General features: G+C 42.6%; 1 protein-coding gene across 1 annotated transcript; it reads right to left on the reverse strand.

The window, feature by feature from the left end:
• Positions 1–1,512: 1,512 nt before the first annotated feature.
• TULP3 (tubby like protein 3) lies at positions 1,513–16,783 on the reverse strand (the record flags this gene model as incomplete). Its single annotated transcript, XM_026048918.1, has 11 exons — positions 1,513–2,535; positions 3,043–3,214; positions 5,757–5,855; positions 6,417–6,531; positions 6,769–6,881; positions 7,380–7,577; positions 8,140–8,258; positions 9,765–9,941; positions 10,527–10,689; positions 14,283–14,334; positions 16,751–16,783. Coding segments are annotated over 11 exons (1,375 nt in total), but the record flags the coding sequence as incomplete, so codon positions are not given.
• Between the last annotated feature and the right edge of the window lie 1,362 nt (positions 16,784–18,145).

Raw genomic sequence — 18,145 nt, forward strand, 5'->3', positions numbered from 1 at the left:
ACTACAAAGGAAGAGGGAACTGAGAATCATAAAGGAAAAGGGGAAATAAGAAGAGAGGTGAAATATGGCCAATCAGGAGGAAACTGAGGTAGTACGGGAGGACCAAAAATAAATACCCACAAGTGACTGCAAAATCCTACAAAAGAATTTTAGAATGAAAGTTTTAAAATTTATAAATTAGTTTATTTTCATTAAGATACAAAAGATATAAATACAATTCATGTAAAACAGTATCTGATGAAAGAGCACTGAAGGGGTTCGTCGGTCTGCACACCTTGCCAGGAAACCCCAGAGGTCGGGGTGACTCTGCTGGGATCGTTCCGAAGCCACCGAATAGCCTGAAGAGTCACTGCTGGCTGGCCTGGGTGACGGGAGGAGCAAAGGGATCTACCGGAGCCTTCTCGGCGCGGAGAAAATTGTCTCGAATGGAAAATGAGTATCCTACCTTCAGGGGACCCCAGACTAATGGAAAAGAGCTTCTTCCATACAGTCCAAAAGGCAGACAGACAAACAGATCAAGGCGTTCTTCGAACCAATCTCTTAGCTTTTCTGGAATGGCCAAGGGAGCGAGGAGCCTGAAGAGCACAAAGTACAAAAGCCATCCACGATTCAGTTTCTCTTGGATGAGTGTTATGCTGAGGAGATCACTCTGAAAACAACAGCTCCCCAGCTAAAATCGAGCGGGCACCTTAGGAGATCTCGCTGGAGCCCTCAGCAACAATTCAGAGTTTACACCTGGATACAGAATTTCAGATAACTATGATGAATACTTCTCTTTCCTGGCAATACGAGAAAAAGTCTTTGCAATTTTTCATTATTTTGAACAAGCAAGGGATAGCCACCACTGTGTGGAGTCAGGAGACCCAAACCAGGAATTCTGTCCTTCGGGAGCGCGAAGCAGTTAGTCTGTTGACAAGGACTATATGCATAGTTGGAGAACAGCTACTCTCGGTCCAGCGCAGAGATACAGTTTTCCAGAATCATCAGGGACATGCATAATGGCTGGGAATTTTCCTACACTGCTGATGTGTGGTCTGAGAGGCTGATAGGAGAGTGTGCAGCAATTCATTCTGAAGAGACAAGGCCACTTGAATCAAGAAATGTTCTGTGTTAGGTCCTGCATTCTCCGTATTGTACAATCCAGCATTAAACGTGGAACAGCGGAAGGACACTTTGCACAGCCCCATGATGCAGCTCTTTATTTATTTATTTATTAAACATACTGGTGCCTTTGAAAACACCAGTACTGTCCTTTGGAAAGAGGTTTCTCCTTCCTACATTCAGATTAAAAATATTTGCATAAAATATCTTTCAATAGGCTTTGATTTCAGATAATCTCATTTAAAAAAAAAAAAAAAAAGGAATTCTGCCAGTATCTTATTCCTAAAAATGTGCCAAATTTTACAAATGTGTATTTTTTTTTAAAAAAAAGGTCTGCTTAGAATGTAGATTTAGTCAGAAAACTGCTTTTCAGGAACAGTACTGTAAATTGTACTGTAATTGCAAATTGTTACAATACAACTTTCAGCTACATTCAGTCAGATTCCATCATCTCTTCAATCTAATTCTCAAGTAGTTAAGAACAACAAAATGAAGGGCTATGTGGATATCCCCATATAACTTAGATGGGTATCACCAACTACGAAGGGACTATTTGAGTTCTGATCCTTTTTAATTTGTTAAGATTGTCGAGGGATATGGAGCCATTAGAAGAGTGAAAGTAAACCTGACCATCAGCCGTAACAAAGAATTGTTCTTCATAAAGAGAGAAGTGGATTATTAAAACCAGTGTCTTGCTCCAGCTCTTTCTTGGCTGAAAACTGCCTACAATTGCAGAGGCATCAGCTGAACCCTTCCATTTCTTTCTCTGAGTGTTGTAACAGACAGCAAGATTACAAACACACAGAGCAAAACAGAATCCATGCCATAACTATCCTCCTATTCCTGAATTAATCTCTCCAGGATCTGAGAGCCACATCAGCAGCATCAACTCCAGGGGTACTAGTGAAGATCCGAGGTCCCTGGGCATTAAACCACTATTCTTCTCATCCAAACTGAACAGGTTCCAATTAGTGGCCCAAATACCTTCGCCTGCCCTAATGCAACGTCTGCTTTGAGGTTCTGGAAGCGGGATTAATCCCGGCACCCAAACCATTATGCACATGCCTTCTCCTTCCATAATACACACAAGGAATGCTCCGTCTCGGGACAGTCTCCCCAGCCAACCTAGTGTCAACTACCACGGTGCCCTTGGGGTGGCAATTTGCTTTCCGCTGAGCCTGCGGAAGTTGGTCCTCCAGTTCCCTTCCACCCTCAGGGCACTTCTCCTCACTCCGCCGGGAGCGCAGGCAGCAGCTGCAGGGGTGGCAGGCAGCTCCGCGGCTCGGCTCGGCCGCCTCGCTCATTCACAGGCCAGTTTACTATCAAAGCTGGAGAGCCCGATGGCAAAGGCCTGGAGAGCGCAGAGAGGATAGTTATAGTCCAGAGTGAACACATCTTCTGCTACGCGGCCAAACTGCATCACAATGTAGTCAGCTGGGGAGAAAAGAAACACTCAGAGACCAACAATTGCACACGGAGGCAAAACCTAGGAACAACCAAACCAAACCAGCAGTCAGTGGTTTGGTGTACACCAAATAAACCTGGTTGCTTCTTACCAAACTGTTTTTGAAATCTGTTCTCTAGAGTGACTGTGTTGCTGAAATTACCTTCTTTTCCAGAGCCAAGGCTCAAGCTACTCTTTGGCAGGGCGGAAGGTGCCATGTTAATCCTTTGCTTTCCCTTTGGGAGGCTTAAATTTGTCCCCTTTTTTTGGCACAGCTGTGGACAGCAGCCTCTGCACCCACCCCAAAAAAGGGAATTCTCCTATCATTTGCTTAATGGATCGGGAATCCCCAACTCCACCCTGCATAAAATTTCTCCATTTTATCCCCCTTCTCCAAGAAGGGAGTCCTACACCTTCCAAACCTTACAGCATATCCTGGGATTTCCATACTGTAATGACAAATCCCCCAACTCTAGGGGACTCTTAGAGACTCTTACGGTCGTTGTCGTGGACAATCTGGAAGTTCTTCACTGAGGCCTGGGTGACTCTCCCGTGGAAGTTCAACACATAAGACTGAGTATCATCATTCCAGACTGGAGCTTTGTTGTGCAGCTCAATGAGGTTCTCCAAGTTTTTGCTTTGCCACTTTGATAGCAGACTCTCATGCTCCTGTTCCAGGGAAATAAATGTATATATCAGATTTGATCGGATGAATCTGTTTTTAAGTACTGCCTCTATCAGATGTGTGCGCTCTACCACTTGAAAGTCATTCCCTGTTTAACAGGGCACAATGACAACACTGAAATTCTGTCTTAAATTCTTTTCTAAAAGAAAAAGAAGAGTGAGACAGAGCAAGTGTAAGCTCCACAGGTCATGGGTATCACTTTTCCCCCCTGCCCAGCATATTACCCTGTTAGCAAGAATCATTTCCAAGACTCACACAAGCTTTTTCCAAAGGGATCCAACTCCCATTTGCAACCTTGTAACTTTTAAACCAAAGAAAAATCATCTGATTTAATTCCAGAGTTTTAGTAAGAAGTCTAAAGGCTACAGTGGGCTGTAACTATGCCTTAAAAAAGTTAAATGTCATCCAACCAGATCTAATGGGAGAAGATCTCCCATCAAGATCCCATATGAAACATAGAGATGAGGGAAAAAAAAGTGATAAAGCAACAAAACAACACGTTATGTTTGAGAAAGAGAGGGAATGATAACGCACTGCCAACAGTAGTGAGGAAAACAAATGATCTGTGATTTAACAGTTATAAAACAAATAAAATCCAGTCTGAAATAAGCCAGAAGTTACCAATAAAAAAAGAAGAACACAATTTGACATTTTGAAATTATTTAAGGAAGATGATCAAGGAACACCTTTTATAGACGTCTCCCTAATACAACTATGTCATATACTCTGGTATTAGTGTATAATGGATTTTTGAGGATAATCAATTTTTAAATTTTCATTAAAGCTTATTGTTCAAATTAATCTACTTACTTTATATCCTCATTTTTATATTTATTTTCTATTAATTTTATAAAGATGCAAAGAGAACTTTGAGAATAACCATCGAACATCATCTACATCATCTAGAAACACTTTTTTTTCCTCTTTAAAAGATGGAACAAGATTGTTTAACTGCTGGCACCAGACTGCAGAGAAGGAAACAAACCCAAAATGTCAAACCCTGAGGGCTGTGACAGCTTCTCAGTACAACTTTGCATTTCAGTCATGCTTACCTGCTAACAAAACATTGAGGAAAATGCGAGAAAAAAATGAAATGGTTACTCTACTTTTTGATGGAGATGAAAATACCAATAGAGAGATGAGGAATAAGGGATCATCTCCAGATTCAATTCTCCCATCCACAAAATTAATATATATTTTTTTCAAGTTCATATGACTCTCAGGTTCCACTCTTTAAAAGATTCTTTTTTGTCTTGTAATATCCACTCAAAACATTGTTGCAAATACTATTTTCTAGAATATAACACCGACAATATCTCTATTTACTCAGTCCTACCTGCCCTCTTCTCTATCACACTAAACATGAAACCCACCGTAAGGGAGATCTGAACCAGAAGTCTTTTTTTCATCCCACACTTTAAAATATCTTCAAATAGACTTTTTACAGTATCTCAGAATTGTTGAGGTTGGAAGGAACCTCTGGAGATGAACTAGTCCACCCTCCATCCATCCCTTGCCCCACTAAGAGGGTCACCTAGAGCACACTGCTCAGATCATACATATCTCCACAGATGGAGACTCCAAAAGCTCTCAGGGCAGCCTGCTCCAGTGCTCAGTCACCCTCACAATAAAAAAACTTCTCCTGTTTTTCAGATGGAACTTCCCATGTTTCGGCTTGTGCCTGTGGCCTCTTGCCCTATAACTGGGCACTACTGAAAACAGCCTGGTCCCACCTTCTTTACCCCCTCCCTTCAGGTACCTACAGGTCGCTTACATCCTCCCCTCAGTGTTCTCTCCTCCAGGCCTAACATGCCCAGGTCTCTCAACCCTTCCACATAGGAGAGGTGCTCCAGTCCCCTAATCATCTCAGTAGCCCTTCACTGGACTCCCTCCGGTTGTTCCAGGTCTCTCTTGTATTGGGGAACCCCAAACTGGGCCCAATCCTCCACATGCAGCGTCACCAGGGCTGAGTAGAGGAGGGCAGTTACCTGCCTCGACCTGCTGCCAACTCTCTTCCTAAGGCAGCCTAAGATACCATCGGCCTTCTTGGCCACAAGGGCACATTGCTGGCTCATGGTCAACTCAACTTGTTGCCCTTCAGCACTCTCACGTTCTTTACTGGAGAGCTACTTTCCAGCAGGTCAACCCCAGCCCAAACTGGTGCATGGCCTTAGTCTTCCTTAGATGCAGGACTTGGCACTTCACTGGATTTCGTAAGGTTTCCCTCTGCCCATCCCTCCAGCCTGTTGAGGTACCTCTGAGGCTCAGCCCCCTGGAGTATCAGCCACTCTGGGATCCCAAGGGCTGGTCTCACCAATAAAGACAAAGACGTGTACAAGTGAGGTAAAAGGCAAGGACATCAACCAAGACCTTTTCACTGCACGGTAAAAGGTTTCCTGGCCATGAAACCTGCCAACACTCTTTGCCATCAACAACCTTGCTTTGGACAGCTGTAATTGTCAGTAGCAGCCAGATCTCTAGGAGAAAGTTTTAGCCTCTTTCCTCCAGAAACGTGACCAAACTCACACTTTGTGGCCGGATTGGGATTCGCTTATGATTCATATTCATTCCTGGAATGATCACAGACATCTTCCTGGGACCCTTGAATCCTAACACATTGGTTTCCTGAAAGATAACAAAGACAGTATTTTTAGGAAATTAGATACTCTCTCTCACTGAAGGAAGACAGCAAAACTGATCTTAAGTTCCCATCTGTACTGCTTTGTACAGATTTGTTAGCTACAACTGTGCTGGCAGTTACATTAAGTGCAATTACATTTACTGCTGAGAAGAGCTGCCTCTCTCCATTTTGAGAACTTGAGACGTACATAGTACTACTTAAAGACATACATAGTACTAGTTAACTTGGAGCACTTCTCTATTGTTCTAATGAAACAAACACTTACCATAAAATCAGACAAGGGTGATCTCAGGAAAAAAAATGGCATCTGAGGCAAGAAGATGCTAAAATATTGCTAGTGAAGGTGAAGAAGGCTTAAACATGATAACATCCTTGAGTCTTTGACTGGGTCTTCATCTTATCTAGATAACTATAGAATGTTCCTGAAGAATGAACAATTGATCTTTAGGCTCTGCTATTTTTGTTTAAGAGTATATGTACAACTTCCTTGGAAGTTGGGCTACAAGAAATGAAGGGGACAAAAAGGAGAGAAGCACTATACTTACATAACAAATGGCTGCAAGCTCCTGTCGAGTGTGAGCCTTTTCCACTAGACCTTGTGCCTTGACTGGGTTAACTCCATGATCATAGACTGTAAATTTAGTCCCCATGAGGTTTGACCTAAGATCAGATAAGGGGAAGAGACATAAAGGGAAAGATGCATCAGTGGTAAATTTTGTCAGCTTCTGAAGGTAGCTGTGCAGCATAGTGAAACTGCTTATACATCTCCAGGCACTCCCCTGTGCATCATCAGTTCACTACTGTTATTTGCAATTCCAAATCAACTATCCCAGAAATCCAATCTCTGCTACTTCAGAAGCTGTATATTTGGCTCTGTTTTCCATCTGTGGCTCTCACCTGAGTTTTCCGATGAAACTTTCCCCTTCCCGAGATAAGTCAGTTGGGTCAACTGATATGAGGTAATTTGATGTTTTGCTCTTTTTCCGCTTTCGCCCTGCCAGGAGGAACGTCTGGAAATGCAAAACTTTGATCAAAATTGGAGTTTTCAAAGAACACATCACTCGGCATCGCTGCCCAAACTGCCGGCTGTTTCCCCTCACTCACTCCCATTTTTGCTCCGTGCTGGCATTACTGTCTCCAAACTTTTGACCTCTTCTGCAAGTGAAGAGCCTGAAATCCCAATCCTGCAATTAGCTCCCTCAGTCTAGACTCAAAGCAATTCTTTTTTTTTTTTTTTTTTTTTTAAATCTTCCCTCCTTTTCTCCTGGAGCAACTCAGCCCCTCCGTTCTACCTTTATCCTGTAACTTTTTATACTTTGGTTTTTCACCTTCTCACTATGCTATTGCTTCTAAACCTTGCTTAGTGCCAAAGCTAAGCAGTTCTCATCAGCATCCTTTTCCTCCTCAGCTTTTAATAATTTCTTAATTTATGCACTCCTCCCCATTTCACCAAAAATGGTCTGTGGTAGGAGTCCCCTAGCCAAAATACTGCGCGCTGGCCCCCATACCTTTCTGTTGTCATCCCTTTCCAGATGCATGTAATAAGTAGGGAAGAAGCCCCGATCCATTCCCTTCTTATCCCTAGTGATTCGACATTTGATGGTAACACCACGGGGCGCTGGACTTAATGCAAAGTCCTCCAAGTTCTCCACCTCTCCCAGCTGTGCATCTGCCTGAGGGGCTGGAGTACAGGAAGCACCTGTTTCCTGTGGGGAGAGGCATCATATTAGCAGATTATCAGATGAGAGACTGTTGTATTGACCAAGAAAAGAATGGTCAGTTGAAACAGAAGGCTTTATATTTCAAGAGAAGGATATTTGGGAAAGAGGAGTTTATCAGAAAACCACCTGTGTTTCTCTGTTGAGAAAAACCCTGGCTGAAGACTTTTTTTTTGATCTTAGGAAAGACTCTGAACAGATCTGTCTCACAGGGAGAGTTAAGTTACTCTTTGTCATCCTGGTGAGATTCACTCCAGAGGCAATTGACTCATTTGTCTCCTTAAAGGGTCTTTGAGGAGTAGCTAAATCACTGTCTTTTCTTCACTCAAGATAACTTCTACTCCTTTGCCACTGCTCCTTTGATCTCTAGGTCTTTGTGTGCAACTTGCCAGTCAGAAAACCTGATGATTTTGACCTTTATCTGCCTTCAGGAATGAGCACAAACTACTGCAGTTGCAACTACTGTGTTTTAACATAGCACTCAAAGTGTGAGTACCAAAACACAAGTATGTGCCCAATGCTTACTGGAAATGGATTTCATGACACTTACTGCAGAAGATTTCAGGCTGCTTGCAGAACTAGGTCTCTCAGATTCAGGACATGGCCTCTTACTAGTTTCTTCATCCTCTTCTGTGTCTTCCTCATCAAAATTCAAACTGCCTGAAATTCCTGTCAGAATAGAGGATCAAGCAAGCAACCTCTGAAAGAAGGCATCACAAGTGCATGGAATCCCTAATTCACACATGCCACTTACAGAGCTCTTCTGCTCCTAACCTCATCATCTCAGCTGTTCCAACTGCTTATTTTCCTCTTGTGGAATACTGCTTCCCAAGCCTTCGATTTCAAAGCACTGGGGATACTTTTCACTGTGCCGATGATTAAGCAGCTGCTTGACTTTTATCGCTACACATTTTATATGATGCACTCTATTGCTTAGCTTATGATTTCATTCATGATCGCGGTATATAACTAAAATAACTCTGGCTAAAGCAATTTAGGAAGAACTCTGTACACATTACTGTTTGGAGTTTCCTTCCACTTGGAGCTGCATCATCTTGTTCTGTGATTTCCTTCCTATGATTCAGCTGTGAAATGGAAAAGTGCACAAAGTACTAAAGAATAGCAACAGCATCGGGCTGTTGATCCGAGTCCTTTCCTATGAACCAGTAACAGAGCAATATTCCAACATGGCACTGAAAACAAAGGGCATCGATGGAAGTTTTCTCAGATGAAACAGAAAAACGTAGTTTTAACAACTTGCCAAAAACTTCCCAAAGTACCTTTGGAAAGGGGAAAGGCTTTAATCACAGTGCTCCGGCCAGCTTCAAAGCTCACTGTTTACCTTCTCCCTCTACCAGTTTCCCCTGAAGTTTCTATTTAGGCATTCTATCCTGCTTCCTGTCCTGACTCTTGTATAATGTTGCTATCCATAGGCAAACAGCTGCTGTGTTGCAGAGTGTTTCTACATATGTTAGTATCTTAATTCATATGGTGTTCTGGAAACATTCCAAGAGACAGGTTTTACCAAATAAAACAAGCTGTGTACCATATGAAACCAAGGCACTTCTGTTTTTCTGCAAAGTGCTTGCACAGCATGCAACAAACAGGTTTCTTGTGGTCCTGGCAGCAAGGTAAGACAGTGGCAGGCAGAGATGGATGGACACTCGAATGTGAGGTGTGCATCTCCAACTACTGAAAATACAACTCCAAACCTGCTGACTGTGGCATGCTCCGATGCAGGAAGAGCACCTTTCGTGAAGGTCTCCTCTGCAGTTAACTAAGTGCAGCATTATTGATTGCAAAGGGTCCCTGTGTCATCGGGTATTAGAAGTCTATATATGATAATCTAAAATAAAATTATCTTGAACTTTAGCAAAATGAGAAGTGCAGCTTTGTGACCATCTTCCTTGGAAAGGCCAGAAATAATAGAAGACATTAAAAAGCTCTAAAATGTAACTAGCTCTCTAATTAATACCAGCATGTCAGGAAAGAGAAACTGCAGTTAACCACAGAATGGAGAAACTACTAAATGTGTGTTTCAGAGGAAAGTCCTACAGACATCTGCTTGATGATATTCCCCTCCTCCTCTACCCTCCACCATCCCATACTTTTTAATGTTACTGGAAAATTTTTAAAATTAAAATAAAGAAAAAGAAGTCTGTCCCCTTATCTTACCCCGTTTCTGTAGGAGTTCTTGCAGATCTGGCTTGCCTGATGTTTCTGTAAGGGCCTCTCCATCATTTTCCTGATCTGCGTTGTCTTCTGTTATGGAAGATCCAGCAGAGAGAGCTTGGAGTTTGCTCCCTAAATCTTGCACTTCGGATTTCAGGAAAGCAGCTGGTCCATCAATGCCTGCAGACCAAAATTAAGGAGAATCCAGAAGCCTAAAACTTTACCACTACAGAGGTGTCCCAAGATAATCCCTCATTTAATCTTTCTTTGCTCGAGATTCTCCTTAAACTACCAATTTATTTTTGTTCACTTAACTTGGGTCAGGAAATTATGAGCAACTTGCTTTAAACATGTCAGGTATCAGTTTTCCCCATTTATAAATACCATGATTGTATTTTTTTTTTTTTTTTTTATGAGAGCTGAAATGCTTAAGGCACACTAATATCTCCCTCTGGATTCTTATCTCCCTACCTTTCTAGAAGCTCCTACCTCATTTTGGAAGTTGCTTTTAGCCTAACACAAAAGGGAGATTACTGGGAGGCAGAGGATTCTCAGCTGTCACAAACCTCAAGATAAGGTTTTTGTTTGCTTTTGCAGCTCAGCAGTGCTCAGCCACGCTGGGGTACAATTCTCCTTTTTCACAGAGATGTGTCATCAATCTTGTTTCTCCCAGACCACCATCACAGCAATGTAGGTGACCATCTCTGCCATGACGTGCAGGCACTGGCTTTTTTGGGAAGTACTGCAATCACAGTGTTTGCTTACCACGTAATGGAGCCTCACTGCAGAAAGGAATTGGGTTTTCTACTAAAGGAGCCTGCTCCTCGCACCCTTTGGGCTTTGACCTACGCAGCTTTGCCTCAGGATTTGGCTGAACCATCAGGGGATCAAGGCGTTTCTTCCTTTGCTTCTTCTCCAGGAGAGCTCTCTGAAATGCAGAGCATGAAATAGGGATGAGCAACCAGATCCAAAGGGGCTGAGAGCAGGTATTAGCAAGGGCATGTTACTAACTAAGATCACTGAGCAACCTGGAATGCTCTAATCTAGCAGAAATCCTAGACACAGACACGGCTCCAATGCCTTTGGAGCGAGAGGCTGCCTTTGATTGTCCCACCGGTGGGGAGTGGGCATGACGACACTTCCTCATTTACTGCTCTATCCTGAGGCCATTAGCAAATTATTTTAACTCCTTTTATTCGGTCTAAACTGCACAAATCCTTCATACACATAGAGATAAGTTCAGCAGAGTCATTTCGAATGCAATATGAAGCCCTTCACAAAGCAAATTTTCCAATATACATGTTTGTCTGATTTTATTACTCTGTGCATGATACTTATTTAAGCGGATAGAGCAGATCCAGCAGCTCACAAGGACTCTCCATTCTTTTTGCTGCATGATGTAATGATGGAACTACTACCCTGCTTCTTAGGATAACAACTTGTGGTGCACTTAGGGAATGGATATTTTTCCCTCACCGTTCAGTACAATTAAACAAAGTTCATATTAAGAGAAACAAGTTTATTATATTGCTAAGGTTTCATCTCCAAGATTATCAGAAAATGTCACATTAAAGATGACCGGTTTTGACCCAGGCATTACACGGCAACAGAGACTTATACTAGCATACACCATTTCTAAAAACCCTTAACCAAGGCTTTATCATTCAGTTCACTGTGCTGAAGTTATGAATACCTTCACAATCCAGCAAATTAAGATTTGCAAAGGGAAAAGATATGACAAGAGCTGTCATCTAATAGGGAGAGCTCACAACACACAGCTCAGAAACTGGCAGAGGAAAAACAGGCAAACTAACAGGAAGGGAAGGAGACAGAAAATTCAGTCATTAATATACTGGACTTGATTCGGTGATAGGAAATCTGATCTACCTTGCAAACTTTTCCCATGTAATTTGAGCTGAAAGGAAAGAACTGTAAAAACAAAAAGATTCTTTTCCAATATGTTTTGATGCTCACAATTTCCTAGCAAGCAAAAGTAGAAACAACTCCTGAAGACAAATCAAGGTATATGGGAATATCAATTATTTTAAAGGCACATGTGCTTAATTCTTGTAACTTGTAAGGCGCATGAAGGACAGAATCGTATTGCAATATTCTGTAATGCACCACTCTGCCCAACGATGGGCAAGTTCTCTGCTGGAGGTGCAGCTTATCCCTGTCTGCTTATTAGACACCTTAAAAACCTCCTGAAAGTTCCTCTTCAGGAGGATAAAACGCTCTTTCTTCATCAAATTCTCCTCAGTCTCCAAGCATCCATCAGATAAAGAGCACCAATACAATCCCTTAGGGCATAAGTGTTTTTAGAGCCCTTTCTTCTTCCTTCTCTCAAGCAATAGTGGTTTCTCTTGCATGAGATGTAGAAAATCTGCTAGCCCACTGACAGGACGGTTGGCAGCAGTTTGTTCTGTCTACACATGGTGGCAGAGCAGCTTTACCCTCAGACTTGTCTATTCTTTTGAAACTTACCCCACTAAGATGGAATTAAAAAAAAAAAAATCAGATTCTCAGTGTGGTCAAAGGTTTTAAACATGATGAAGCTGGACTCAAATTCAGTTAGGTGAAGTATTAGCTATGATGCTCAATCAGCCCATCTCAGGGCCTGCTGGTGATCTGCTAATCACATCTGTGTTTCTTCAGAGGGCATGTTATTATTCAAGAAAATATTAGAAGCAGATTTCCAGAGCTAACATTCCAACCTAAATATCTAATCACAAATAAGAGACCATTAACATTTCTTATCAAATCGCTGCAAGGTGTATAGCTGGGGGGAACAGGATATGTTTACAATATGGTTTTACTGCAAGTTTCTAGCCATGAATTCTGCAAGTGATTGCCAACATAATCAAATTTTAAAAGTCTGAAACAAAACTTCAGACACAAGATATCAACCTAGAAAATAACAGCCAGGTACCATCACGAAGCCCTCTGACCATCGTTATTATTTAATCTTACTAGTGAATGGCATTTGGCCTGGTCTGGAGGTACAAAGAATCACACACAGAGTCACAAAAGGGCTGAGGTTGGAAGGGACCCCTAGAGACCATCCAGTCCAACCCCCTGCTCCAGCAGGGACACCCGGAGCACGGGGCACAGGGCGGCATCCAGGCGGGTTGGGAAGATCTCCAGAGAAGGAGCCTCCACAGCCTCCCTGGGCATGTTAGGCCTGGAGAAGAAAAGACTGAGGGGGAATCAAATCCAAGAATCCCAGAATTGTTTCAGGTTGGTAGGTCCTGTGCCTACTAAGATTAATTGTCATCACCAAACTTAAAGAAGTTCATAGTAACTGTGATAGCACAGACTATATCCAAGTCTATAGAACTTCATCTTGGAATAATAAGCTCACCATATCGTTTATTTTAGCTAATAATCTGGTTTCATAGAATCACAGAATCCTTCAGGTTGGAAGGGACCTTTAGAGATCATCCAGTCCAACCCCCCTGCACATGCAGGGTCACCCAGAGCACGGGGCACTGGGCGGCATCCAGGCGGGTTTGGAAGATCTCCAGAGGAGACTCTGGTAAAGGAGTACCTACTGCTAAAGGAAGTTATTATCCACTGGAATAGTTCCCTAAACACTTCTATATGTGGATTAAAAATCCTTGCTGAAATAGAAGGCCCTTTCTAAAAACCATACTTGAATTCAAACTCAGCTTTTTGATCTATCTAGCTGAACTGTATGCACTGTTTTCTGGTGTATGTGGAATGACCAGCCTGATGATCATAATCTTGCATCTCAAGCCTTCTAATCTATGGGCATTTAAAATGTCACAGAAGCAGAATATTAAGGAGGGATACATTACAGCTTCAAAGAGCATTCAGCAAATAGCACTCAGCTGGTTTAGAAACAGAAACATTTTATGTATTAGGATACATGCTAAACATTTGTCTGTAAGTGCATTCTTAAAGAGAATAAAAAAAGGCATAAAGATGTTGGAAATCTATCACAACATCAGGGTGAAGGAAATCTTTTTATAGCTGAAAGAATATTTTCCTTTGATGTTTAAATTGGATAATTCCCTAGACTTTCCTCTCTTTCGACTAAATCTTGCTTTGTGGTTCCTCATTCCCAGCCATATGAGCTTCTATATGAAACATAAATGTATCAAAGAAATTAAGCCTACCAACTATAGCAAGGATGATTTTCAAACTAACAAAATCCAGGAAAATCTACACGGAGAAGTTGTTAGCAATTAGTTCTCTTTGTGTTCCTTAGGCCTAGTATTTTTAATTCCATCACCCAAATTCTTCAATCTTCACGACAATGATTCTGAATCCACATACAGCCATACACATCTCAGAATGAGGGCAGGATTCACTGACACCACATACCTTATGTAGCCCTAGGGAAAAAATAAGTCTAAGTAAATCACAACAACAGGCCAGGCTGTCAGGAGGAAAAATGGGAGAAAGCAGAGGACATACAATTTAATCTCCCCCCTGCTTAGAAAAGAGCGGTGGCTACTGTTTGTGTCCTGCTTTCTTGCCGGCTCCTGCATCATTTACCTGATTTTCTAGTTTCAGCTGCCGCAGTTTCATGCTCTCATCCTCAAAGACGCTGGGAAATAGAAAGAAAGGAAGAATTATTATTAGTAGATAGTTTGCATTATAAGACTGTTCTAGACCACAAGGACTTCACCGTTTAGACTGTAAAACAACTCTAAAACATAATACCTGTCCCATAGGGTGAGCAAATTACAAGGTTTTGAAGAACAAACATATTTCATATTTGATGATACACAGGACTAAAATGGTCTCATAACCGTAGTAAATTGCTCTGAAAACTTTTTGTAAGCAAAACAGTTTCATTGCTGACAGGTGGATTATGAATGAGCAGGTAGGTAGGCTGGGAGGCAATCTGATTTACATCTGAAGACTTGACACAGCTCGGAGTAATTCACTAAAATCCCCGTTTCTTCATAAACGCCCAACTCCAAATTAACTCAAATGCGAAGGTCAACCCTGCACCAACTTTTCTTCTCACAAGACCTGCCAAAATTACCTGGATAATAACCTGAGAGAATCTCTGCCTATACCACCTGATACTAATTCTCACAGACGGAAAAAAATAATTACTTCATTATGTAATTGTTTTATAGCTTTCACACTAGCTCTAGTTTTTGACTCTATTTCCCACTTCCTTTTTTTTATGATAAAGAAGTATCAGATAAAGAGAATTTTAGAGCAGCAAAACCTAGAAAAGAGAGGGGTTACTCGACAAGTAAGCGCACATGCTGGCCCACTGCAGGTGTTCACGTTTCTCTCACACTGGGAATGGGACAAAGGCATCGGCTGAAGTTGGAGAACCTTAACAGTGCAGAAAGAGGACACTTATATGAGAAACGTTATATACTTTAACTGATGGCTAAGCAGAAAAGCAGGGCCAGCCCAAGTTCCTATTTAAACAACAAACGCCCCGTTTGGCTGAGGCACACAGAGTGATCAGCGATGTGGTGCCCCACACCGGCACATGCCCCGGAATACGACCCCAACATGGGAAACAAGGGGGAGAGGGGGCAGGGGCGCAGCTTCCACGGAACACACGACCTGGAACACGGGTCACAGGATGCAGTGCTAATGAGAGAAGAAGAGGGTCAGACTCCCCTAAATCCCTGCTAAATTGGTACCTGAGCTGGCTCCCAGCGACAGCTCCAAGCGCCTCCGAGGCAGGTTACCCGGCGCAACACGGGGCCCATCCTGGAACCCCAAAATATGCAGCTCGGGGGCCGCTCATATCATCAACCAAGAGACCTAGGAAGCTGAAAGCACCTCAGTTCTAAACCTTTACTCCACAGCGGGCCAGGTAGCAGCTGCGATTCCAAGGGAAAAGAGGGCCTGGAGAAAAGGTTCTTCAGGCAGGAACCACAGTGACATTCCCCCGCGCACAGCAAGATAAGCATGAGCTGTCCCACGAAACTTGAATATCCAGTGAAAACGTTAAATGCTCGAGACAAAGTGTAGCTGACGGAAAATGATATTTCTGGTGTAATCAGAATAATACTTGGCAGTTTGAGTTCAATATTTTGGGAAAGGAAATATGGGAAAGGAAATATTTGGGAAAGTCAGAGTACCGACTTCAGAAATGGATGATATTTTTAGCTGCTATGGAAGCTTGTTATAAAGTGATACAGCCTAGCATCAATAATAGATTATGGACACAGTCTCAAGAAGCCAACAAGAAGCACAAAGTTGAGCTTTGTAGATATGAAGTGGCTTCTGTATCCTGTTACTGTTCCGCTAGCAACAGAAAAATCTTCTTTTTGGAAAAAAAAAAAAAAAAAGGTTGCAGATTTTCCTTTTTACATAGAACAAGATTTTATCTAAAATATTAACATATGGAATATTAACACTCAAATACATGACTTGCAGATATCCTCAGGGAAAACTGAAATCTTTGGCATGCATTTGTAAATTATCTTCTGCATGCAGTGGAATAATGTCATATGGCTTCAAAGATAGGGCTGAAGCCTGTAGGAAAAGGACCACAGGGAAGATTACATAACGCCTCAGTATGTGAGATTCAAAAGTGGTTAAAAATACAGAGGGAGGGGGAAAAGGGGGCGGAAAGGGGGAGAAGAGAGGGGAAAGTCTCCAGTTTTGCAATTACAAACAACGTCATAAACTGTAAGTGTAGATAGGCGCAATTAACACCGTTTCCTTCCAACTGTGTTCCAGAAGCTATCAGATTTGGAAAACCAAAAGAGTTATCATCTAAGCACTTGGGAATAATGAGGCACAGGAGCATGAACTCAACCAAATACCAAGACCACAGCACGCTGGCATTCCGTGAGCCCGGAATACCCTGACATGAAAGCAGGAGAAGAGCAAATGGAGGGCAGCAGGAACGAGAAGTCAGTGCGAATGGGGAAACCATTTCGAGCTCGAGGGCTACGGAACGGAGAAGAGTCCAAAGAATTGGAACGACTTCGATAGAAAGTAGGAAAAAAAAAATGACTGAGTACTAGAAAATTTACCTTCCATGGATACGAAGCCAGGAAATACTCTTTCTGAGGGCAGAAGATGGCTAAATCCAGTCACAGGAGCTGCAGCTGAACAAAGTCAGACTGCAAAGAGAAGTGGCATTTAGCATGGTGGCTAATTAACAATTCAAAGAATAAAGTTCTCCGGCCTGTCTTAAGCACAAAACCTGGCCAGATGGCAGAAGCAGCAAGCACCCCAGCTTTGAGACAGAATCAGACATGACTGGTTTTTGTTTTTTTCTTCATGTGTTTTAAGCTTAACCTCAGCATATATTGACGCTGCCTAGGCGCTGAATTCTTGCTGAGGGAAACTGAGGCACTACCACCTGACTGCACCCAGCTGTAGGCAGGTCGGTAAGAATTCCGACACTCTGCAGTTTGGCACAAAACCTCCGGGAAATTCCCCGGGAGAAACTTGTAGCTCATTTCGAGCTGAGCAGAGGTCACGTTTGCTGGGTCGCGTTGCGCGCAAGCCTGGCACGTTGCACCGGCCGCGCACAGAAATCCTTCCCGGCCACGGTCTTGACTGACACAATCTCTCAGCGTTGATGCAAACATTAGCCTAATTCAAGATAGAGATCCTTAATCCTTTTTAACGGATTTTTAAAAAGGACTTTACATGTTTCAAGATTTCCGTGGCTGTATTTCCTTTAAGGTGCTCCATATACGCTTCCCTCCACAAAAGCGGTCAGCATTCCTAGTAGCTTTTGCTCTGCCCTTCACTCTACAGAGAGCTGCTTAGATCAGTCCAAAAAAAAAGGGCTTATTTTCCTTCCTTTCCCTTTCCTTTCCCTTCCTTTCCTTTCACTTCCCTTCCTTTCCCTTCCCTTTCCCTTTCCTTTTCCTTCCTTTCCCTTTTCTTTCCCTTCCCTTCCTTTCCCTTCCCTTCCTTTCCCTTTTCTTTCCCTTCCCTTCCTTTCCCTTCCCTTCCTTTCCCTTCCCTTCCTTTCCCTTCCCTTCCTTTCCCTTCCTTTCCTTTCCCTTCCCTTTCCCTTCCTTTCCCTTCCTTTCCCTTCCCTTCCTTTCCCTTTCCTTTCCCTTCCTTTCCCTTCCCTTCCTTTCCCTTTCCTTTCCTTTCCCTTTCCTTTCCCTTCCTTTCCCTTTCCTTTCCCTTCCTTTCCCTTTCCTTTCCCTTCCTTTCCCTTCCTTTCCCTTTCCTTTCCCTTTCCTTTCCCTTCCTTTCCCTTCCTTTCCCTTTCCTTTCCCTTCCTTTCCCTTTCCTTTCCCTTTCCTTTCCCTTCCCCTTTCCTTTCCTTTCCCTTCCTTTCCCTTTCCTTTCCCTTCCTTTCCCTTTCCTTTCCCTTTCCTTTCCCTTTCCTTTCCCTTCCTTTCCCTTCCTTTCCCTTTTCTTTCCCTTCCTTTCCCTTTTCTTTCCCTTCCTTTCCCTTT

The sequence above is a fragment of the Nothoprocta perdicaria genome, unplaced genomic scaffold (genome assembly GCF_003342845.1).
Source record: "Nothoprocta perdicaria isolate Ctin4 unplaced genomic scaffold, notPer1 scaffold_582, whole genome shotgun sequence".
NCBI classification, from domain to species: Eukaryota; Metazoa; Chordata; class Aves; order Tinamiformes; family Tinamidae; genus Nothoprocta; species Nothoprocta perdicaria.